The 25,236-nt window shown below is 42.8% G+C and overlaps 1 protein-coding gene across 2 annotated transcripts in view; it reads left to right on the plus strand.

Annotated features, from left to right (window-relative positions):
* LOC143103713 (bis(5'-adenosyl)-triphosphatase-like) overlaps nucleotides 1-25,236 on the plus strand; it is a 152,848-nt gene that overhangs the window by 117,792 nt on the left and 9,820 nt on the right. For both annotated transcript variants that reach the window (XM_076267504.1, XM_076267503.1), the window contains 2 exons: nucleotides 19,298-19,443; nucleotides 20,752-20,781. In XM_076267504.1, coding sequence (XP_076123619.1) covers nucleotides 19,298-19,443; nucleotides 20,752-20,781 — 176 coding nt within the window. The remainder of the gene's footprint in view (nucleotides 1-19,297; nucleotides 19,444-20,751; nucleotides 20,782-25,236) is intronic.

The raw sequence follows: 25,236 nt of genomic DNA on the forward strand, positions 1-25,236 counted from the left end.
TTTTTTCCCCAGTGCTTTACTCTTACACTTGCTGACTGATTTGTTGTAGTTATATTCTGATGGCAGGATTTGGCATGGCTTTGAGAGTTAATCAGTAGTCTTTTGTGTGTTTTTTTTTTACAGTGCTTCAAAGATTCTCCATTGCATTTTTGTGTTTGAACATTCCTTTAAATTAATGATGGAATCATTAAAGTGTAAAAAAATGCAATGCTAAGTCTTGAAAATGATATCTAGCGTATTCAAAACTGAAGAAACAATGCTTTCTTACTAATGCTTTACAAAATGATGTTATGTTATTATTTCTCTAATGTATTTTAAGTTCTTGATAGTTTTTCCTAATTAATCTTTAATCATTATTGCCCATTCGTGGCTATTTCATTCAAATTGTGTGTCAGATACATTCATTAAGATAGTGTGATCAGATTGGTTTATCTGGTATGATGTGGTAGCATGCATGTTGTGTCACTATGGTGGTTGAAGTGCATTTTGCTAGGCTAGGTTGTTGGGTATGAGTATGTGTCTGTGGGAAGTCTCTAGACCATTATAGTACAAGGAATTAAACGTCTTTGTAGCTAAAATTGACCCCTGATAGAATTTACAAATTGTGAATTGTAGTCTGCAATTAAATCTGATTGAACATTTTCTGAGAAAATAAATCATTAACACCAGTATTTAACTAACAATGTATAAATTGATCTAATCTAGCTCCATTTATGCCTCAGTTGGCCATAAAAACACTAAAACTCTTCGCTCTTAAATAGGCAACCTGTTCTCACAGTCATTAAATTAACTGAATTAAAATGAAGCATCTGAAGGATAAAAGGATTCAATTATTGGCATATTCCCTATAGGGTAGAATTCAGTGTGAATGTAATGAGTTGTATGGAACATATACAATAGATCCAGGTGAAGTTGGCTATGATGTGTTATTTTAACAGTTATGAAAACTTGTGTTGAATTTATTTAATCTAATTTATGTGTTGATATATGATATAGCTTGGCTTTCTATAGCCATTATTCGTCTGTTTTTTAGAGCCTACTTTGATAGTGTGCTGGAGCTTTGCTCAGTTACAGAAAATTAAACCATAGCTGATATTGAAAGGGATCTGAAAACACAGATTTCACAAATAGGAACTGAATGATGTGTGTGCACACACATACCCACACACACACACACATCATAGAAATGTTCTGTTGCAGACTGCTTGCAACTGTAGCCTCAGGCACCGTTGGTCCATGTTAACGTCTGAAGTGCACCACCTCTCCTTCAAAATAAATTAATTAAACAAAGCATGGCTTTGCAACTGGTCTTGATGTGTCCCTGAGGGAAATGTGTGTGTGTGTGTGTGTGTGTGTGTGTCTGTGTGTGTGTGTGTGTGTGTGTGCGTGTGTGTGCAAGTGCAAACTGGGACTCAGGTGGTCACTGTCTGGAGCCCTCGAGACGCATGTGTGCTGCCTGGTCTTAGAGCAGAGCAAACAGGCCACCACCACGACCCCTCCTGGCCCGGGCCCCCACCTTTCTGAGGGACCCCATATGTGGTTGGCAAGCCGCCCCTCAGGCCCGTGCCAGCGGCTGCGATCACTGTGCAGACCCTGCTGTCAGATACCACCCCCCCCCCCCCAACTCATCGTCTGGTGCCCGCGGGGTGCTCGTGTGGAGCGCCTGGCAGGACGTCACCCCCGGAGGCCTCTTAAGACATGCAGAGACCCCACCACACACACACACACACACACACACACACACACACACACACACACACACCCCAGAGGCCTCTTAAGACATGCAGAGAGGCGTTTCAGGCAGGCGTGGCAGCGACGGCGGCTTTGAAAGCAAGAGAAGCTGCAGAGACACCCGCCAACACCCCCCACCACACACACACACACACACACAAACACACACACACACACACACACACTCATACTTCCCTACCCCCCCCCCCCTACCCCCTCTATCCCACCCTGAGTCCCAGGCTACAGAAAGATCTTAGGGGTTAATGATTTTTAATGAGGAGCGTGGTGTGAAGTTGAGCCACAGGCAGGCTCCAACATTAAAGCTTATTAAGCATTTCTTTTACATTCAAAGTGCGTGCACCTAGGGACACGACGTCTTCTGCAGATCCAGTGCATGCTCACGGTGGGGGGAGCCAAGCCATTAGTGCAAAGTAGAACTCATGAGTTTTTTGGAACACTGATCGGAATGATGAGCTTTTTTGAAGGATGATTTTATCCCACTGAAATTCAGGTGTGATGCTGTGCTCTCAGGAACATGCAAATAGCTCCATTCAACAAATGTAACATATTAATGACATTGGTTGGATCAGCTTCCATGACAGTTTCCATTCAGACAGGCCACTAGCTTCATCGTAGTGGCTTGTTTGAATGCGTTCAGTGAAACTCATTTACCCATATTAATGACACGCGGCTTCATCTATCCATGTTTATATACTGTGTAGATTTAAGTGTCAGCAAGACTATGCTTTGCAGCATTTAACAGCTGCTGTGATTTAGGGAACTGTGCTTTTGATAAGTTGTTGTAATGTAGGCTACAGTATATGACTACTCATAACTGTTAATCGTAGTGTAAATATAATATTTATTGATGTCAATGTAAGTCGCCTCGGAAAAAAAGTGTCTTCTAAGAAACATAGACATACCGGTACTCTTTACTCTTACAGTGGTTATTGGAATAAACCCCCTAAACTCACTTTTCTTAGCAGATAGCACACACGTACACGCACAGATACACATACACGTACACGCACACACACCCACACAGATATTTGTTATAGTGAAGACTTAGCCTTGTTTGTGGGCAGATTTAACTGGCTTAAGTTGCCTTTAGAGTTTAAGTGACTGAAATAACCCCTGTAATACTTCCAAAACACTTATGATATGAATATTCCACCATCAGTTCCCTCATAAATATTCAAGTGTATTTGAGTTGTGACAGTGGGTAACCTTGAGGTCAGATGGATGTTAACACCAGTCATCTAAATATTCATGGGCATGTTCCTCAATAGGACGTACGACAAGTCAACAGTCTGTCAGTCTTTTAAAAATTGCAAATCAACTTCGATGAAAAATTCAACTTGTCATTAGAGATAAATATCTTTAAAGCATCATCCTAAAGGCGCCACTGACTTTGGACCAACAAGCCATTTGACTTTTAAATTTAATCTAGCCCTGTGTCCCATTTACCTGTGTGCACAATTATACAGCAAATTAAAAAATGTATCCACACGTGGCTTGTCCCTCATAAATAAATGCATCCAAGAAAAACTGATTAACCGGTTATCAGCGGCCATCCTCTGGTATGCCAGCTTTCCCCAGACAAGGGAGGTGGCAGATATCTGCCACAAGCTGATTTCATTTTCGGCGACTCCGCCGAAGAGGCCGCCTGTGGTCCCTCGGTGCCGCTTGGCGCACCCCCATGCTCTCCTGTGCCCGCATGGCGTACTCCCGTGCTCTCCTATGCCTGCCTGGCATACCCCGTGCGCTCCTATGCCCGCCCGGCATCCCTCCTCTCCCTCTCTCTCCCCCACCTCGCTCACACATCTGCTAAAGCGCTTGTTGTTGTTGTCATTGTTGTTAAGAACAGTCAGTTGTGCTCCTCCAGAGACTGCCACCGCCACCAGCATCACCACCGTCACCACCGCCGTCACAACCATCACCACCACCACCACCACCACCACCACCACCACCACCACCACCACCACCACCGCCACCGCCACCACCACCACCACCACCACCACCGCCATCACAACCACCGCCACCACCACCATCACCACCACCGCCATCGCCACCACCGCCACCACCACCACAACCGGTAGCAACAGCCGTTATTAAAAGTGTCCCTGTTTCCATTTTAAGGTGTGAAGCTAGCTCTAGTGCTAATGAGAACAGTGTGACGGCCTCTGCAAGCGGCAGCGGTAGACCCCAAGTAGCGCGGGATCAGACGGCTATAAATTCACCAGGGGAGCAGTGTTGCAGGCGCAGGAATAGCGTTAGGAGTCTGGGGGAGATGATCAGAATTCGCATCCCGTAGCATTCAGGTGTGTTTGTGAGCTAAAACAGCCTTTGGAGTTGAGCGAGAAGATATTTCCAAATCCAGGCTCCCCGCTGAGTGTTTTGTCAACACAACACACACACACACACACACACACACACACACACACACACACACACACACACACACACACACACACACACTTGTGAATCCCTATTAACTTTTGTAGGCAGTTCTCCGCACAAAATGTTCACACTCAGAAATAACTCCAGATATCTTGAAGTTGTACAACCGAGTGTTTGTTTCATTTTTCTGCAATTTAAATGAAATAAGGAAGGGTTAAGGTACCCATTTGAATCATTTTTGTTTCATTTGATGTGTTTAGATATTTTTCTCTCCTCATGCATACACATTTCAGCCCAATACCAGATGTGCAATTAGTTTTACTCTTGAAAGGAAGTCTCCTGCCATATGTTCCCATGTGGTTATCTGACAAACGCTGAAAACTATCAGACACAAATTATGTGTTTGTTAATACACAGTCATATCAGAAGAAGAACAACAGGATAGCTGTGGTGGACACTGCTGTGGGCAGATATGTGTCAGTAATGACAACTTTATTTCTGGACATTATGTCTGAGTAAAATACATTGGTAGATTTTTGGTAGGGGTGATGCCCGATGGGTTTGCCATGGAGCTGAAGAATAGCAGTCTCACTAGGCCTCAATCAGGGTAACCAATGAGAATGAATGAGAGCAATGTCTCTGAAATCTAATGAACCTGATGAAGCATAGGCGAAACGCGTTGTTCACTACTAAATAAAATCAGCAAAGAAATCCCACCAGTGTGTGGTGATCCTTCACTCTCCTGTCTCTGAAATCTCATTATACAGCATAAAACATTGCAAAATACATCAGAATGTTGCCAGAAAAAAATAATCTAGAGCCATCACTGTTCTGCTCACTCTCTCCTTCACTGTCAAAGATTTTGATACCTGGAGGTATAACACAAGTCAGGACAGGTGTGTATTAGTGTCCCCATTAGTCTCAGTGGCAGTAGCAGTGCCAAGATATTCAAACTTGAGTGTGCTTAAATTGGACACCCTATTTGCTTTGAGGAGCTTTCAGAGTCAATCCCCTGAACTGTGTAGGATAGATAAACAGTGGTATTACTCCGTAATCTCACCGTGAGTCTCAGTGACAGATCGCCAGATGTTCCTTTTGTATGCTGGTCTGTAGGCGGTCATCAAGGCTGGTCGAGAAACATTGTGGGCAAATTTGCAGGTAAAATGTTTTGTTTTGTGGACTTGATTTGTACTATGTTTTGTTTACTCTACGATCCCATGCTGTCACTTGTTAGCTTGTTAAATGTGATGAGATGTTGGCATCTAAATGAGGTTTATCTGACAGTTAAACGTCTTGCAGATCTTCCTGATGATCTCTTCCATCTGTAGGTTACTTCCCACCCACCCCACGACTTCCGCAAGTTTCCGGAAAGACTTGTGGTGATTATCTGGTGAACAGTTTTTTTTGTTTTGTCTTTTTTTACCATGAAAACTTAACAGCATCCGAGTCTGGGCTCCTCTCTTCTCTCTCCACTTTCTACGTCGAAGTTGAAGCTCAGCCGGAATCCTCAGCAAAGTTTCAGCAAATCCTGTTCAATTTGGGAATGCTGAGAGGAGGGCGCGGCAGCAGCCGAGCCTGTGCTTTTGAAATCATTATCTGGCTGAAATATGGGTCGCTTTCTCAAAGCCTGAGGCCCCCGAGGACTGCCGTCGCACACTCTGATGCGGGTGACAGTGATCCAAGGGCCGCCACTGCTGGAACAGTGTACTGTTATTATTGTTTTTCCACCAGGGAATACAACGTGCAGGAGAACATGGGTGTACCACCAGGGACCCAGTGTTGTTTTTTTTTTGTTTTTTTTCCTCACTGGCTGAACGCTTTGATCAGTGTAGCATTCCCGGGTGTGTTTGCCCTTTTCCCTTGTAGCAAGAAAAAAAAAGGGGAGGGGGGGGGCTTGTTCTCAAAACACAAAAAAATTCTAAAGTCCCTCCAAGCATCGCAAATGCATGTTATGTTGTATAACAGAGTCTCTCATTCATTTATTTATTTGTTTTCTTATAAAGGCAATACTACGTAGTTTCTAAATTATAAAATTCTTCATTTCCAGTCTTTTGTTCATTGTTCTTACTCCAATACACATAAAGTATTTTTGGAGATGATCAGTATAAAAAGCATCTCTCCAGGACTATTCATATATAGACTTTATTCTTGCACTGTTGCACTGTTGGACTTACTCATTTGCACTATCACCATGACACTCACTCACACAGAGCACCTTACCTTACCTTACTATGCACAGAGAATCACAGGCTCAGTCCCTGCCTCAGTCATTGCAAGCACCTCTTGATTGATTAATCACCACTATGTGGATACTGTTTTTAGAATTGATTTAGATTAAGTGTTAGTTAGTATAGTTTGTATTTTAGTATATTTAGTATATTATTTTTCTTCTACTGTCCTTATTGCTTAGTTGTGTTTTTATATTATATACTTTTAATTACTTTTTCTGCTGTTAGTGAATGTGTGTGTGTTGTCTGTATGCTACTTAGACCTTGAATTTCCCCTGGGGATCAATAAAGTATCTATCTATCTATCTATCTATCTATCTATCTATCTATCTGGTTTCTTTTTAAAGAAGATATTTTCTTAGAAGCTTATACAATAGCCATGTAGGCTAGATTCAAAGTCCTCCCATTTTACTGTGGAAACTTTGATTTCTCTTACATTAATGGCTACTTCTAATTCAAACCCTGATTGCATACAAGGCAATACAGAAAGAATAAACCTAATCTGTCAATATTTAATTTTTTTGTGGCAAAGGTTAAAAAAGACTGCAGTTGATTTATTTCAGACCTGAGTTGTGGAAAATAAGTCATTATCATTAAGGCCTACACTTACATGTGCAGTAACTCTAATATGGAGCCATCTGTATCGTGATGGTACTGTCCCTGCATGCCCAAGTGGCCTTTTCAATGACCTGTAATTACAGAATCCGTCCCAAGGCAGTCATCTGTGTATGCAACCCAACCAAAACTCTCTGCCAAATGAGATGCACAAATAGTTTTAGTCCAGGAATTCACTTCCTATTCACATAACAACACTAGCCAAACAAGGAAAAAATTATCACTTTGTGCTACCAAGAATTTTTGACAATACTTTGTGTAAATATTTGGTTTATTTTCATCTCTCAAGACGTCAAAGACTTGTGTCATTTCAATGTTTACCTCTCACTCCCTCGACATGCCAGATGGTCAAAAACACAATGCACAAAGAGTTGATTTGTCTCCGCACTCTCAACTGCCATTGGGGAGCAAATTCACTGATGTGCCAAACATGTCTGATCTTCAAGCTCTAAATGCAAAAAAAAAACAAAACACAGGGATGTTTGCTTCATTTGGTTGTGAAACACACACACACACACACACACATGCACACACAATCATCTGGAGTGTCTACAGCTAATATTCCACTGTGCTCCTCCCTTATGTCTGTCAGCAGGGACCCAGTAAATGAAAGCCTCCATTATGCTGCGCTACCCAAGCATGTTCTGCCTGCATACCAAGCTCACCTCAAGTTAACAACTGAAACTGCGTAAAACTAGACACATGGAACATAAAAGAACATAACAAAGTGGCACAGCGCCATTGATATTCATGTTACATGACCACCGCCTCTGTTATCTGGTCTCCCGACCATGGTAGCATGTGAGCCGCAGCTAACGCACAGAGGCTGACCTTGCTAGAAATCTGCGAAGCGAGTATGCACTGGGAAACATGGACCTTAAGGGACGTCGGGCGAAGGCACGGTGCCTGACATCGGTCTGTCTCTAGAGAGCGCTTCGCCATCCCCTTTGCTGACGGCTGGTATCTTGTGATCCATAAAAGCGGCTGCAGCGGTCGGTGTGGCGGTCCTTACTGCTCGCCTGAGACCGGTCCGCGCCATGCCATCTCATCTCATCTCACAGTCTTGCTCCTTGGAAACATTTACAGCGGGCATCGATTTGTTCTCACACGCTACCCCCACTCTAACACACCCCAGCCCACCCACTCTCCCCCTCTCAACACACACACACACACACACAAGCCTTTCCTTCTTGTTTAAGCATATCAGATTTAGAGGGTGGCTTCAGAGGCTGATGGGTGATTGGATTGATTGCCGCAGACAAACCTGTCAATTCCCGCGTGCCGAGTAGTTTCTGGGACTGAGTGTTTGTGTGAGGAGAGCAGGAATTTAAACAGCACAGACAGGATCAATGGGATTTTGTTTATAATACATAATAAGATAAATTGGAAAGATAGTGAAGGAGAATGGAGACCACCTCAAGTGAAGCCATTCATCATTAATGGAGCTTGTTCTTTCTTGTCGCCTGAGTCAATTTCAGTGATTTCAGTAGAAAAACACACACACACACACTTTGTAAATTAGTCATTGGTGCCTTGTCCAAGCTAGGCAAAGCACAGCAGCCTTTCTTGTCATTTGTTATGTATGTTTACACATTTTGCAGACACAGTGCATATTTATTAGACCAAACAGGACCTTCATGGGAAAGGGTCTGTTTTAGTTATGTATTGTCAGGAAACACATACCGATAGTTTGGTTTAGATAACAGATACATAGTTGGACTTCCTCGCCTGTGTTCGCTGAAACTCTGTACGAGAGCAGGCCAGATCTTTTCTTGTGGTCTGCTTTCTTACATCCTTGGCTTCATGAAATCCCCCCTCCAACCAGTATGTATTGGATCTGAAAAGCTTATTATGATCTGGTAGAGATAAGGATTCAAAAAGAACAGCTGTACATGCTCTCCTGAGGGGCTCTCGGTGCTTCTTCGTCCTCTCTGTGAGCTCCTCATCTGAAGGATGTAGCATAAGACCTCCGATTTCACCGGATATCTTCAGGCCCTCCCCCGCCCCTCTTTTCATTGCCCCATTGCTCAGAGTGGCTTACGGGCTGCTAATCCTACCTGACAGTTCAGTGATAATTGCAGAGGCTCAGGCTTGCCCAAGACATTTGGAATCGAATGAGAAGTGCTCCCGGTATTGACAGCGGAGAGGGAATCCTATTTTTTAGCGATGAAAGTCTTGAGTTGTGGCGTGAGAAATCTCTTCTTTCCCAGGTACAGGTATTTTTTTATATCCTGAGACTGAAGTGTCGTTGTTGCTGCTATTAGTATTACTATTATTTATGCGAATGATAATACTACTACTACTAATAACTACTACTACTACTACTACTTATAATAATAATAATAATAATAATAATAATAATAATAATAATAATAATGATGATGATGATGATGATGATGATGATAATAATTGTACATGTTATTATCCATCATAGTAGTAGATCATCTCAGTGTGGAAGCTTGAGAGGAACGTTAATCAGAAGAGCATTGCCATAACTTGAGAAGGCCTCATTTGTCCCAGCCCTGTAATAAAATGTTTCCATTAGAATATCTTGATCTTGTAAGTGCTCAAGCATGTGATGGCCGTAATTTGGTCTCCCTGCCTCTGATTGGAGTAAGTGTATGTGCTCACAATGAGCAGGCAGTATATCTGTCAGATGTGTTAAGTGTGCTCCAGTCAGGTTTATGGGCTGAATATGAACTTGTGCAGACACAATTTCAAGCTTAGCTTCTCCCACAGTACAACTATATTTGGATTTCTGCCGAAGTGCCTCCACCTCTCTTTGAAAGACAGTGATTGCTTTTTCCAGGCATCCCTCCTAACTAACTAGGATTGTGTCTGTCTGTGTCTGTGTGTCTGTGTCTCTGTGTATGTGTCTCTGTGTCTGTGTATGCGTATGTGTCTGTCTTTGTCTGTCTGTATCTGTGTCTGTGCCTGTGTGTCTGTGTGTGTGTGTGCGCCATTGGATTGTCTTTTGTTCATGTGCTGTCTCTAAAGTGTCTCCTCATGTTTTGAATGAAGTGTTAATTGTGTTTCTGCACTTGCTCTGCAGATATCGATGACTCTGCGAGACTATACATGTTTTGCTTCAGCAATGCCATAAGGAACATAAATATTTATTTCTCACTCTCTTCATTAGGATTCAACCAGAAAACATTATGTACACAATACTTAAAAACTCATAAAATATCTAGTCTTTGTTCTAATTCCAGCCTAATTTCAGTCTCAAGCCACTATTCCACTGGATGTGTGGTCTTAGTTTAAGCAGTAAGTCCCGAGAGGCCGTAGGTTACACTGATTTCAGAACAGCTAAGGGGCATTGTCAAAAAAAAAAACCTTAGCTGTTCTAAAATCAGTGTACGGACTCGAGTGGCTTATTGCTTTTCTAAAACGGTTACTTCATATATCTGACAAGATTTCTTAAAATACAGCACAGCAGCGAGAAAAGTAACGATTTATTCATAGATAATCATTCTTCCGCCAAGAAATATATTTCCTCTATCAGAATGGTTGCCAAGAAATGTCGTAATTCAGCCAATCATAATCAAGGACTGGAACTATTCGTTTTAGAAAGTGTTATACAGTATTACTATTTATTTTTTTATTTAATTTATATAGTATATTTAGTATTTAGTTTTTTAGTTTTTCTAATCTTCTACTGTCTCTATTGTACAGTGGAGTTTTGTTATATGTATATACTTATATTTACTCTTTCTGCTGTAAGTGCATGTTGTGTGTGATGTCTGTATGCTACTGAGACCTTGAATTTCCCCTTTGGGATCAATGAAGTATCTATCTATCTATCTATCTATCTATCTATCTATCTAATCACGCTAGGGGGAGGCTGGCGACAGAGCTGTCGTCCTCCACCATGGGCACTGATGGGTATGTCTAGCTCGCCAGAGGGTGCTGGCAGATCCAGCTGTGACGGGGGTCTTGCTATTGACTTCACCGTGGCCCACCCAAAAACTGACCCTCACTTATTCATTTGGCCAATACGTCTTACATACGTCAATTATTACACGGACTAGTCTCCCCAGAGCAGATTGGGGTCAAGGGAACACCTGTGGCCGCCGCTAATTCAACACACCACTTCTCTGGCTGCTATATGCTAGCCCATTTCCTTGCTAGCCCCTATGCTACCATTTTCTTAGCCACTGCTACCACTGACCCTGTGGTGTCAAGAGCATTTTGGCTGGGTGCAGTGAGGAGAGGGTTTAACCTAAATGTGCTGTGCATCCCCAGTGGCCCATTGTACGCCTGGGTGGGAATGTGGTCTCAGTCTGCCTCATCAAGGTTCTCTGAAAAGAAATGCCTTTCCCACTAAAGCAGAGCAATATACTCTACCAGCTGGAGCTCCTTAACAAGATATGTCCAATTGTCAAGATATGTCCAAATCTCCTTCCCACTTCTGATACTGATGTGTCAGAACCAGAACCAACTGGCTCCATTGCAAGCTCCATCCTCCCGAGATTGGTCATTATAACTGCAAAACCACCAAATCCACTAAATGCCTGAGACCAGAACCTGAAGTAAATGATGGATTAAGGCTTCTGCACAGTACATGCCGAAGTGAGTTGAAGCAAGTTTCTCGTATTTGTAGTTATATTTGTTGTTCTTCAGATCATCAAGAAAATCCCATAAGCGTTTCCTTAACAACAGCAGATGGGCGGTCTGAGCGACTCCAGCATCTGCATCTGTTGCTGGAGAGAAATCCTCTGCAACTTCTCTCCCTGTTGTGTTCGCTGCGGCTCCCGATGATGAATGATCCGTGCTGGATGCTAAAATGCGTAGACATATCATGCCAACGGCACAGTCAGACTACTACAACAAGGCTTTGTTCATCTGAAAGGAACTTGATGGGTACCAGTTAGGCCATTTCTTTCTTGTTTGTACACAGTGTCAGCAGTGTGTTCTGGGTGCTGTATGGATTATACCAATACCTGGCTCTGCTCTCCTAAAACGCCGTCTCCAGCAAGGCTGGTAAGAGGGCTTTTGAACATGCCAGCATTTCAAAATCGAACATGTATCTCTGAGCATCTTTCTTTGTGTCTGATCAGTTTAAACAAGGTTCATTCCTAAGTACTGGTGCAATCAGAGGGCCTGACTGGCAACCAATAAGGTACTTGGAAAAGCGAAGAGCAATATCACCAGGGCCTCTTTTAAGAATTGGCTCATCTGGGCCAAGATGTTTTTTTATTTATTTATTTTTTATTGCCAGGGAAGCGCTGTGTGCTCTCTCTTAAGCATTTAAATCAACCATCCTGTCAAAATATACCCCTCACACAACCTTGAGGCATATTAAAGCTTAAATATTTGATGAGATACAGTACAACTCATAACCCTTAATTAGACATGTTTGCCTTTCCAACGTTCAACAATGGATTCAATAATGACTGTGTGTTCAGTAATTAAATGCAAGCTCCCATTCAGTATTCATGGCCCAGACTGAAAGCGAAATGAGCAAAGCCGTTTCTAATGGACTTAATGCAAACATGTTGTTGTTTTCATTGCAAGGAAGTAACTGCGTGAGTCAGTGGATCCTACCATCATGATGCCCAAGAGGCTTATTCAGGGTCATTTACTCTGAACTGGTGTCAGTAAAGACACGGCAATGGCCATTGCTGTTTTTTTTGTCACATTCCTGCAGCTAGGTTGAAGCACAACCATCCACAGATGTTTTTTTTTTTCAAAAAGCAAAAGGGTCCTTGTCATTTTTGTCACCACCTGTTCCCCTATTCCATGTGCTTTACATGGTTTCACTTATAACTCGGATTCGTAGAATTGAGGAGAAACCTGACTTTCCAACCCCTGCCTGTCCACCCTGAACAAGGGGGCTTGATTAATATTGAGTTTGTTGTGCAGCACCGTGCTTTTTAAGTAGCCCCTTGTGGCGTCAAGTGTGTTAGTCAGTTCCAGTGTAGGAATGGATAGTCAAGTGGTCAGCCACGAGTGGCGGGGTAGTGAACCGCTTCACCGTGACATCGCGGTCGCGAAAATAACTTCTGCGTGTACGTCAGTAAGTAGTGAGACAATTAACTTGCCATAACAAACAAGTATACTCAACTTCTATCTGGAAAAAGACAAGTTTTCATGCTACATTGAAGGTTTCATGGTGATGATTGAAGCCCCTTAGGCCTTAAAGGAGAGCTGCAGAAGCCCTCCAGTAAAACAAATCATATTATTATTATTATTATTATTATCATCATCAGTGATAAAAGATTATTATGTGGTTTGAATTCATTTACTTTTTAAAATGTAAAGCAAGAAAAACACTTTTGTCTGCTACATAGAATTCTCTCATGGACTCATTTGAATCTAATCAGGCTACTTGATGTTGGGCTTGTAGTCAGTGATTATTTGGCTTGTTTAGTTGTTACATTCTCTTTGTTGTCTGCACGTGCGCATCCCCTCCAGTGGGCACAGGTTATCAGTGAGGACAACATTTCAAAAGGAGACATCTGAGGTTGAATTAATGATGCTAATTAGAAGGAGGCCTGTGGGGGAACAACACTGTCAGGGAGCAGTCTATTAAAGCCGCTCTCCTGTACTCCCCAACATAGCCTGTTCACCAGGGAGGCGGGACCGCTCACATGGGATTGTTTGTCCCTCGCTGTAAAATTACCCAGTGTCACTTGTGGCTGACAAGGTGCTGTTGACATCGTTTTGGATCAAAAACAGCGAAGTGTCTATTTGGCTGTCAGCCACGGGTACCTCAGAGCTGTGTCAGATGGGTTCTTTGTGCTGCTAGTGACTGGGGCTATTGCAAAGGCTTAGACACACAGTCTACATACATTACAGACTCAACCTTGGCCTTCATATCCACAGAATAATACAGCATTTTAAAATCTGTCTTTTTAAAAAAAAAAAAGACGAAGAAAAGGTTAGGCATGGTCAAGGTTAGGGAAGGATTAATAAACTCAGGTCAGCACACTGCACCGCATGACAATAGCTAGTGAAAATCACCTCCTTAAAATATCTCCAATTGTTGATGGGGAGACAAGGCTCTGTAAGAAGAGGTGCTATGTCTGGACTGTTGACAGACAACATTTACTAATAAGGTGAGATTTTGATATACACACTAACAGACGAGAGTAATTTAAAACTTTATTAATTAATTAACTAATGTATTATTATGTATAATGTATTGTTTGTTTTATTTCAGTTACCGGTATCCACTAAATTGGGAGTTCTTTCCATATAATGTTAACTACAAGGACTAGTTACCGGTAGTTATTCTGCTTCATTTACATTTCATTTCATTTTTAAAGAAATAATAACTTTTTTGTTATCTAGTCAAAAGAGCAAACATTACCTCTCCCAAATGGCAATGCCACACTTATGCCCAGTGACTGGCTGCCCACAAGCCTCTGTTACAGTAGTAGACCCCCCCCCCCCCCTGCATAATTCATCCACTGCACTTGGTTAGGTCCTAGTTCCCTAGAGACGCTCTTCATCAAGGCCACGTCTGCCTCAGAAAATGACATGCTGGCCCTCTCCTCTCTCCGTGCGTAACCCACACCTTCACCCTCAATCCCACACTATTTGCCATGTCACACTCACTCTGCAAATGGCTAATTGTTGCATTAAATATCATTAGGCGCGCTCTCCGTGGCAATTGGCATTTTCATTTCCAGCCAGCCATAAACGTCCCCCCGATCATCTCTCTCCGAGCCTCGGCCGGCGGCTTGGCCACTGCCAGTCGTGTTTTTTGTCCGTATTCATTTATTCCCTCGGCCGCCTAATTCCCAGCCACTCCATTTTCTCGGCCGTAGATTGGAAACAGAGTGGTGGAGAGGGACGACGAGCGATTCGTGCGGATTCAGGCGGTGTCAGCGTCAGTCGGGAAACATTCAGAAGCAGACAGTCGCCTGAAAAGAAGTCATTCCGAGGGCAGTGTGCTGGCAATCTACATGGCTGCAGATTCCATGCCTGCTGACCCTGGGAGTGAATTAGATGAAAGTGGTCAAATCACTATTATGACGGCGAGTAATAAGATCAGGATGGGGGTTTATTACCCTCCCTCCTCCGTTTCCAGCTGTAGGCACTCAAAAACCTGGCATTTCTTTATCAGAGCAGATTGAAATTGGGTTAGACGGAGTGCAAAGCCGGAGATTAAGGACATCTTTTGGGCAGAGCTCTCACTGTTTCTCTCTCTGCTTTGCCTGTCCTCCTGTGGGGAACGCTCTCCTCAGTGACAGACACCCATTATAAATAGCCAAAGTGCAGTGGATGCATTCGCTTATCAGCAACCTGCTTGGATGTTTTTGTTTGTTTGTTGCTGTTGTTGTCTTTAAATCATATCACTAAAGAATCATTTTAGAGGATAGCTTGGCACTAGGTGTCTATGGAGAGCACAGTTAAAACACTATGATTTGAGTTTTGCTATGAGTTATCAAATGATATAGGCCTCTTAAGAACTCATACACAATTGGGGGGGGGGGGGTGTTATCACAAACCTATTGAGTGACTCTCTTAGCTACACATGTAATGCATTTTCAACAAGGTGTACTGCCTGAAAAGATGCACATTTGTTAACAATATGCACAACTATACCTTTCGTACACAGTGTCCTGTCTTAAATTAATCATGTTGATTTATTTATGGCCTGCTTCATCTCTCACGGAAGGGGTGCTAAAAGCGTGCATATGAACAGTTAGGTGTTGTTATTCACCAAAGGACCACTTAAAAGAGGCCGGGGCGCGACAACAACACATGCTTATTCTTGTTTTCTGTAAAAGACCTTGTGAGAGAAAAGAAGAGAAGAAAAGAAAGTGAGTGAGTGAGTGAGTGAGTACGTTCATTTCTTCCCCACACCCTGAGAGGCTTCTGGATTCAGAGCTGCTCTTCCTCCAATGATCTTTAATAAAGCTCCCCTGATTCTGTAGCCTCATGGCTAAAAGTGGGATATAGAAAGCAATTACTTGATCTGCCTCGACTCAAAAGGCACATGAAGGCTCACGTTTGCCTGCTATTCATGTCTTTGTGTGTTGTCTGGTGGCAAGCTCTGAACACCTAGACAGGTACACATGGGGATGTGATCCTGTCATCTAGTTGCCTAATTGTCAACTAGACGTGTGGTGTTCTTATTGTCTTAGTTCAGAATGGGTGGATTCATGATATAGGAATCTGAAAGTATGGAACTGAAATAGTGCAGTGTTCAATTGATCATCAGATGCTCTACTTATCAATATAACAGACATCTTTGAATCAGTTACTACATGTTTGGGGCATAGTGGGAGAATTGACCTTATTGTAAAGTATGCTTTAGTTTAGGCAATATCTGAACTTCAAATGCATGTGTCTGAATGTCAGTCTCAAAACTACAAAGGCATTAAAAACATCAAGGGTAACACTTTATAATAACTACACACAATTCATAATTTATTAAGCCTTTGTTACTTATTAGTTAATGGTTTGTTCATCATTAGTAATTTCTAATTTATCATCAGTAAAGCATTTATTCTTCGTAAATGTGTTGCAAAGCATAAAACGTCCTCACTTTAGATGAGCTCACAAAATATCTTTAACTAACCACTTGTAACTCCTGAGTTAATTATTAATTATAGTATTAGGAAGTGGTTTATAAAATATGTATCCTCACCCTAACTAATCATTATTAGTTCAGCATGTGTACTGTTAAATAATGGAAGTATTACTTAATCAAAAACATTGCATCATTTATTCAAGTATCAAGTATTAACAACAATGTATAAACATATTTAAGATATAGGCTTATTTACTATGAACAAACTATTTATAACTGTGTGTACAAATACTTTATTTATGAGAATTAACATAGAAACAATGCTTTACAAATGATGAACAAAGTATTTTGTAATAGTTTGCAACTGGTTTTTAATAAAAAAATGATTTCATTATAAGTGGTTGTTTCATTACTTATTAAGTATAAATCATGTACTTACAAACATCTTTTTTGGATAGTTTTATTTACTATGAACAAACCATTTATAATTGTGTGAACAAATGCTTTACTGATGATAAATTATGTATGAACAAGAAATTACTGATGATGATGAACAAACCATTAACTAATAAGTAACAAAGGCTTAATAAATGATGAATTGTGTGTAGTTATTATAAAGTGTTACCACATCAAGCATCCAAAGTTTATTACCCACACAATTCTCCTCTCCTAGTTGAAACATCCGAGCCAGATTTGGGCATCCCCTGCTTTGCAGAAAGTCAATGTTCTGCAAGCAAAAAGAGGAGATATTTCTTCAGTCTCGGCTGCGAAGTCACTCCATAATTTTTCATTCTCAATGGCTGCACAGCCACAGACACACGCGAAGGAAAGATATCACTTAATGCGCTGTCTGCTCTCCTTCCCGCGTGCCGCACATGCAAGACAGGCAAACTGATCATTTGCGCTGCCGTTTCCGACTCCTGAGATGAGTTTCGTAACCATTGTGCCATGAACTCGGGGATGTAATCATCCACCCCACGCCTACCGAGACGGTGGTTTGTGTACTGCATCTCACTGTGATGGCTTCTTCATGGCTGCCTGTGGATTTCTCTCTCACTTCAATGATTAAACAGTTATATTTTTTACCTATTTATTTATTGAACAAAGTCTGCAGTCCTCATCAATTTGTTCGCAGTGGTGGTATGGGCTCCGTGTGTGTGTGTGTGTGTGTGTGTGTGTGTGTGTGTGTGTGTGTGTGTGTGTGTGTGTGTGTGTGTGTGTGTGTGTGTGTGTGTGTGTTGTACCAATGCATTCCCCCAACACAGTTAATGAATATGCTTGCTGTGAGAACAAGGACATGCAATCATAAGATGAGTCTATGGCATAAAGGTCTAACTCTTGGGGAGACTTATTCAGTATTTTATTTTTTCTCAGTGCTGCTTTACATCCCACATTGACGTTTTTTAACTACCTCTCTCATTGCTCCCTTGCACAGTTTTTGTTAGGCAGCTTTGATTACACTTGTGATATGTGAAAGATCACATGCCAATATAACCAGTATAAGTCCCCCCCCCTTTTTTTGGTAGATCAACCTTCGTTATTAGTGCTCTGTTTTCTTTTTATGTTGCATTTTTTTGGACCTTTAATGGATGTCTGTCAAAAATAACTACCCAGAACCAAGCAGTTCACTGATCTTTTCTGTTCTCTGTGAACAAGGAGAGTGGTTTTGCCAGCCGGCTTGCCTGAAGGCGTGTATTGATCCGGTGTCCCAGTCTCAAATGTGCCATGTTTTTTCCACCTTTAGACCCCCGCTCACAAAATGCTACAACCACACTGTCATCAAGGGTGTCCTGAACGCTTGATTACTTTTCAGGAAGCAAGTGCACAAAGGCAAAACTTCCCTCAAAGTGTGTGAAACCCTTCAGGACTTTTCTGAAAGTTGAGTTTTGTAAGATGTGGCTTTGTGCGATGTGGTTTTGTGCTTGCTTGTTTGTAATGTAGGGTACGCTGCGCCGCAGAGCGCGATAATACCACCTTAGTTGTTTGGCTTGCTGAACTGCAGTGCTTAGTGATTTCTGCCCAAACAAACACGGCTAATGTGGGCTCCCCTGCCTGTGCTAGCCATTTCTCAGCTGAGGGAGGTGGACAGAAACAAGAGGGGGGGGGGGGGGGGGATGGGGTAGTCTCTAAACAACACCAAATATCCAAAAACATGTGCCTGAAAATTCATCTTTTCCCTATTTATGTGAATAAATAAGCCAAACCTGGCTGCCATTGTGGGTTTCCCTCACTTAGTGTTTTGTTAGTTTGAGCACCTCTGCTCCTTTTGATCAGATTAATATGTGTGCAGGAAATGGTGACTTATTAAACATGAAAACATGTCTATTTGCTGGCTGAAATTATTTATGTTCATGTATTCATCTTTCCGCTACACCTTTTAGCTGTTATTGAAAGCCTTCTGTGGATGGATGGAGTGTTTGAATGATTGAAGGAAAGAATTTCTGCAGTAGATTCTTCTTATCTTGCCTTCTGTTGTATGTACTCTTGATTCAGTGCAAGGCTCAACCCTGTGCCCTTGGCATATTGAGCACAGCACCTTGTTTATTTCTACACTCATAACCCATATCATAATAAACCATAACCCCATATCACAGTAACTCATGTCATCTGTGGGCTCAGATGTGTCCATGCTACCTCCCCACAGTGGTGCATAATGTAATCATAACATCCCTGACCCTTACCGCCCCTACACACACACACACACACATACACACACACACACCTTCTTTCCTTCATGACGCCAACCCTGACCCTCCATCATGTCACCGCTCCCCCCCCCACTTCCCTCATCTGTAGACGTCATGTGTGTGTTTTCCTTCATGGCGCCCGCTCTCAGATGTTTTAGTGTGCCCTGTGCGTCCTGTGGAGCGCTTCCGTGACCTCCGCCCGGACGAGGTGGCCGATCTATTCAGCATGACGCAGCGAGTGGCCAGCGTTGTGGAGAAGCATTTCTGCGGCACCTCTTTGACCATTGCCATGCAGGTAAGAGCCCCCGTCCCCCCAACCCCCCTGTCAGAAGCAACGAGTGTTGGGCACACATGACACACACACGTACACGTTCACGAGACTATCCACAGCTGTGTGCGGCACGGGAGACGGCACAAAATTAGTGTAAAAATGAGCAATTTATGCTTCCTTCAGTTCACATGAGAATTCATCTCCAAGAAAGGCCAGTGACTTCCAATCCTGCTCTATTATGCGGCTGTTGCCATGGCGATACTCACGCATTGGCAGCTTTGATAATGAATGTTAATATGACAGCCCATAAAGAATGGGGCGCACATCAGTTTAGATTTCTCTTTGTTCGCTCCTTATGCTGATTTAATAATCTCTTTGCTGTTGATTGCGATAAGATGCATAATTCAGGGCCAATTGCACTGAGAACCCAACAGAAGAACACCACCTGCTGGAACAAAATAAGAACAGGCCTTGTTTTTTCCGTCTCATGTTTAAAGAACAGACCTTTTTATTTCATTTGATTCCAGGGTTGCTGTGGTTTTGCATAAGTGTTGATATGTATGCTAATCTCTGGTTTGATTCTTTCTCGGACTGCCGATAGTGCTGATAAAGCCAAAAGATCCGTATTCAGGACAGACTCTAATCACAGATTTCCTTTAGCTTTCTGATGAGATTCGCAGATGAATCTGACAGCTTTTTAAGCGAGTGTCCTATTACCGTATTACAGGTAAGCCGCTGTTGGTTGCGGGTGCTGTAGGTGCTTGGCAGTATTGTCTGCTGACTTAATATGACAGCCAAATAAATGAGCAGCCCTGAAACAACGGAGTAGAAACCAGTCATACGGGCATAGCACAGCGATGCTTCTCTGGTAGCTTTAGTATCGTATTAATGCTGCCCATCATAATACCTCATTGGAACACAAGGGAATCTTGCTGTAATGTCATCTTGATTGCTCAGTATTACTTTAACCTGGAGAGTTAAACAAATCTCCATTATGTTGCAGTTATGAAAGAGTGTGACTGTTTAATGAGCTCTAGGATTCTGCTGTGAAGTGTTTGGCCCAAAGAAACCTTTAAGTGTCACATTTCATAAGAAGTTTAAGTGACGTGATGGCAGCAATGCCTTAACACATTAATCAGTTCCAAGAATGAATGCGCGCACACACACACACACACACACACACACACACACACACACAATAAGGATCTTCAAATTCTTTTTGGTTGTGTGGAAGTGCTGTGATTCATCTGAAATTTAAATGCTGTTGAATTATTAACTGATATATGCCTGAGTTCCCTAGCGCTCCTAATTATCTCGTTCTGTTCCCACAAGGATGGCCCTGAAGCTGGACAGACTGTGAAGGTGAGGACTTAATTCCGCTCTTCTCTTAAATATATCATGAGGACTCTGTGACAGTTATCTTGTATTAAATAATAATTGTATTTCATTTGCGGGTCCCAAACTCTTGGCATATGAATGATTAACACATCCATTTTTTTAAATGCTTCGTATAACTCTTTGGGTAAGGATGGGATGATGTGGTCTGACCCCCAGGGGGCAGCAGGTAGAGAGCCATCTGTTCCGATCCCACGGTCACCTGAAGTCAGGGTATTATATAGAGGAGATGGTGCCCCGTCTCTAATTAGTTGGCAGAATGTGCACTTATGCATTACTGGAAAGACCCTCTAAGTCTGAAAGACTCGACGGCTGTGGGTGTATTTTATTGATATGTGGGGAAGCTTTCACAACACAATAACTTATCTAACAGTTATAAGTAAGGGATAATGTATGGAACCCCAGTCATTATCGGGAAAATAAGTCCCGACAGGACGAACCGGACACCGACGTGCTAGCGGAGTGGTCTTGCTTTGCCCTGAAAGGACTTATTTTACCTATAATGACCGGCGTTCCATACATTATCCTGCTTATTGTACGGCTACCTCCCAAACGAAAAAATAAACTCCACGATATGTCTCTACACTTATTTGTTACCGTTTCGTCTTAGCTTCTGCTGAGAAACAAATAGTTTGCAGCACACCCTGAACTTGAATCAAACATTCTTTAGAACACAGCTGATCAACCGTCTGCTTTCACTTTTGAATGAAGTTCCATTGCAAGAAGTGACCGGACTACTTGCGGAGTGATATGAAGTTCCATTGCAAGAAGTGACCGGACTACTTGCGGAGTGATATGAAAGACGTAAATCCGAAGCACAAAATCCGTTGCCAATGACAGCGGTAATTATATGTCAGCAATAATTACATGAATATATTTTACCGTAGAACGTTGGGAAATCCTATTCAAGTCAATGCAGTCCATGTCCAGGCAGCCGGTCAAATAGATATACTTTAAAAACATGATGTTACATTTCAATGCAGTCGTAAGTTGAAATGCCTTGTTGTTAGAACAGACAAGTACTAAAGCAGCAAACAACAAACAAAGCAATGTTACTAGTAATAATATAAAACAGTGCATAATTAGAAGGCTTTGAAGGTTTCTATTTAGAGTGGTGTGTGTGTTCCTGTTCCTGTGCGTGTGCGTGGGCGTTGGCGTGTGCGTTCGTGCGTGCATACATATTCCAAAGAGCTTCTCATGCTATTACATTTGCAGGGGAGAAGGTTGGAACCGATAGATATTTGGTTTGGTTTGGTTTATTTATGGATATAGGAAGACAAAGGGGGTTTCCAAGGGATTACATGTAAAAGCGTAAAAACACTTATATCCAACATGGTCCCTGATGGAAGAGGACAAGACATACAGTACAAACACATGCAACAGATATCTCATATACACATATAAAATCACATTCCTAAGTCACCTAATTATCTTCTTTATTCCACAGAAAAACTCTAACCCTTTGTTTTAAAAACCCTTTTTGTTTCTGCCATTTTAATATTAAATGGAAGGCTATTCCACAGCATAATCCCTGTATAAAAGAAAGAGCTACATGCCGCGCTCTTTGCAGATGGTACCTTACAGGAGCGAACACTTGCTCTTGTGTCATGGGTATGTTGAGTATGCACCATTACAATTTGGGATCCCAAATACTTGGGGGCTACCCCATTGATAATGTTAAACATATGATAACATAAACATATGATCAGTCCAGATTTCTGAGGAGCAGATGACGGTGTTCAGCATCCTGACAGCTTGATGTGTAAATCTGTTATTCAGTCTGGTGGCACAGGTTTGGAGGCTCCGCCATCTTCTCCCAGATGGCAAAAGTCTGGAAGAGGTTGTGTGAGGGATGAGTGGGGTTCCTCACAATGTCTGTTGCCTCACAAGGGAGAGGCTTGAGGCACCAGTGAATGCTATACGTTGGAGGGTCTCAAGATGGTTGGAGGGAATGCAGCGACCAAACCATGCATCAGATGCTCAGGGTGCTCTCAATGCCTCAGTAAAAGGACATGATGGATGTCTGATGTCTTGTTAAGCTTCTGGAAGAAGCAAAGGTGTTGCTGGGCTATCTTGGTCAATGATGTGGTATTCACAGCAGTACTGTCGATGGTCAGCAGAGAGTGTTGGGTGTAACATCTCGGTAATCTCCTTAGCTTTTTCTACATTTAGGGAAATATTGCTATCTATTAACAAAATGGCCAGTTGATTTATTTCATTTCTGTAGCTGGATTCATCATTGTTGCTAATGAGACCCACTACAGTTGTGTCATCTACAATTTTAATGGAAGTGGTCAGTACTAGCCTGGCTAATGCCAAACCTCATCTCATTGAGATGGGGTCTGGGAACTACAGTACATGTACATTTTCTCGTATTTGAAACATGGTTTACAAATGCCCAGAGTCGTTTATTGGGCGCTACGAATGTCTATCAAATGCGTCTGTACGTAGCTCATAACCGCTTTGGTGTGTCATCATCGTCTTGCTGCCCCCCCCCCCCCCCCCCCCTCGTTGAGGTGAAAACAAAGTCCATGGAATCCAGGCTGCCTAGCAACGTGAATAAAATCGCGCGCGTAAGGCAGCATGGGGAAACCCAGGCTAGGTCAGTACTGTAATTTGGTGCATAGTCATAGGTCATTTCGCTCATGCTCAGTGTGGTGGTGCCCGCTGTGTCATGGCCGATCCTTACTGACTGTGGTTTCTCCAGTTACAGGGTGAGGTGTCCAGCAGGTTCAGTTTCCTTCCCAGCTGCTAAGGGATGATTGTTTTTGACTTCTGAACAGCATTTTCACATATGACTTTCTTGTCCAGATGGGTAAGGCCTAGGTGAAGGGCAGTTGAGATCGAGTCAACAGTGGACCGGTTTGCACAGTACGCAAACTGAAAGGTGAAGCGTGGGAGGAGGGATGGATTGTATCCACAGTAGTCCATGGTCTCTCAAAGCACTTCACAATGGTGCAACAGGACCATAGCCATGGAGGCAGGATGGACATGACTTCTGAGGCCCAGGTATGATGGAGGGTGTCTGTGAGGCCTGTGGGCAGGGATGGATTACTGCACGGGCCTACCGGGCCTAGGCCCAGGGGCCCAAGAGGTCAGGGGGCCCTGAAGCCCAAGCCTTTGCATGGAATCATTGCCTCAATATCAACAAATCAGGATGTAGGCTATGAATCTGATTGAATTTAGTATTGGCCATCCCCAAAATGCACCAGAATACAGGAAATCACATCAAACAAATTCAAAATGTTCTGGGGGAGGACCCCCAAACCCCCCCTCCAACATATGTGACAATTAGTCGGGGCCCCTTAATACATCTAGGCCCAGGGGCCCGAAAGTTCATAATCCGTCCATGCGTGTGGGGGACACCAGCCGGACTCAAAGGAGGTGTTGAACATGTCCGCGAGGCTACGAAGGGCTACTAAACCTGGGGGGTGGAGGGGGTGATGTCCTCTGTGCTAAACACACACTGCATTGGGCGAACTGTAGAGGGGGAATGGTACATTCTGGTGTCTATGGAGTTGTCAATGGAGTATTGGCAAGCAGGACGGTTGGAATTGCTGGTCTTTTTGGTCAGTGCAGTCCAAGCAGTCACAAAACAATGGGGGGGGGGGATAAATGGCCAGATGCACAGGGCTCTCTGATCATCTCTCTGAGCTCACATCATCAGCACTCTCTGGTGATGACATTACGTCACCTGGACACACTAGCAGACGCTTGCGTACTTGTGGACTTGAAACGTATTCCACTGGCTTAAGCCTCATGGGGCCAAGGGAAAGCCACAGATCACCACACCTGATTAGCTAGATTAGAGCAATTTAGGCTGTCTGCCTGTTTTTTGATGATCATGCTCTGTCTGAATTTTGACTAGGAATCTGTTTCATTTATATATTTATTCTTATGTATGTGGCTCACGTGGAAGATTTGCTGGCAGTTTTAAATTTGAGCTGATGTAGCAAAAAGTGCACGTCAGCAAGGAATATAATTCAGGATTAGCGTTACCATTATATGATTGTCAGACAAAATAAATGAGGGGGGGGGGGCGTCTAAACTAACAAGGAACTTCAGTTCAAGGCTGAAAGCGTGGGGCCAGCATGGCCATGGTCACTGACCATTTAGTTGCTAGGTGGTTGCTAGGTGGTCACACAAATGCAGGCAGCCTGATACACATAAATGTGCTACACTCCAATTCCTGATTAAAAACCATCTGCCAGACCGCTGTATCTAAATAGATGAGGCATTACCCGGACCAGACCGCTGTATCTAAATAGATGTGGCATTACCCGGACCAGACCGCTGTATGTAAATAGATGTGGCATTACCCGGACCAGACCGCTGTATGTAAATAGGTGTGGCATTACCCGGACCAGACCGCTGTATGTAAATAGATGTGGCATTACCCGGACCAGACCGCTGTATGTAAAT

The sequence above is a fragment of the Alosa pseudoharengus genome, unplaced genomic scaffold (assembly GCF_046254945.1).
Source record: "Alosa pseudoharengus isolate Yale_2024_CS ecotype anadromous, Long Island Sound unplaced genomic scaffold, YU_APseudo_1.1 YU_APseudo_1.1_scf_5, whole genome shotgun sequence".
NCBI classification, from domain to species: Eukaryota; Metazoa; Chordata; class Actinopteri; order Clupeiformes; family Clupeidae; genus Alosa; species Alosa pseudoharengus.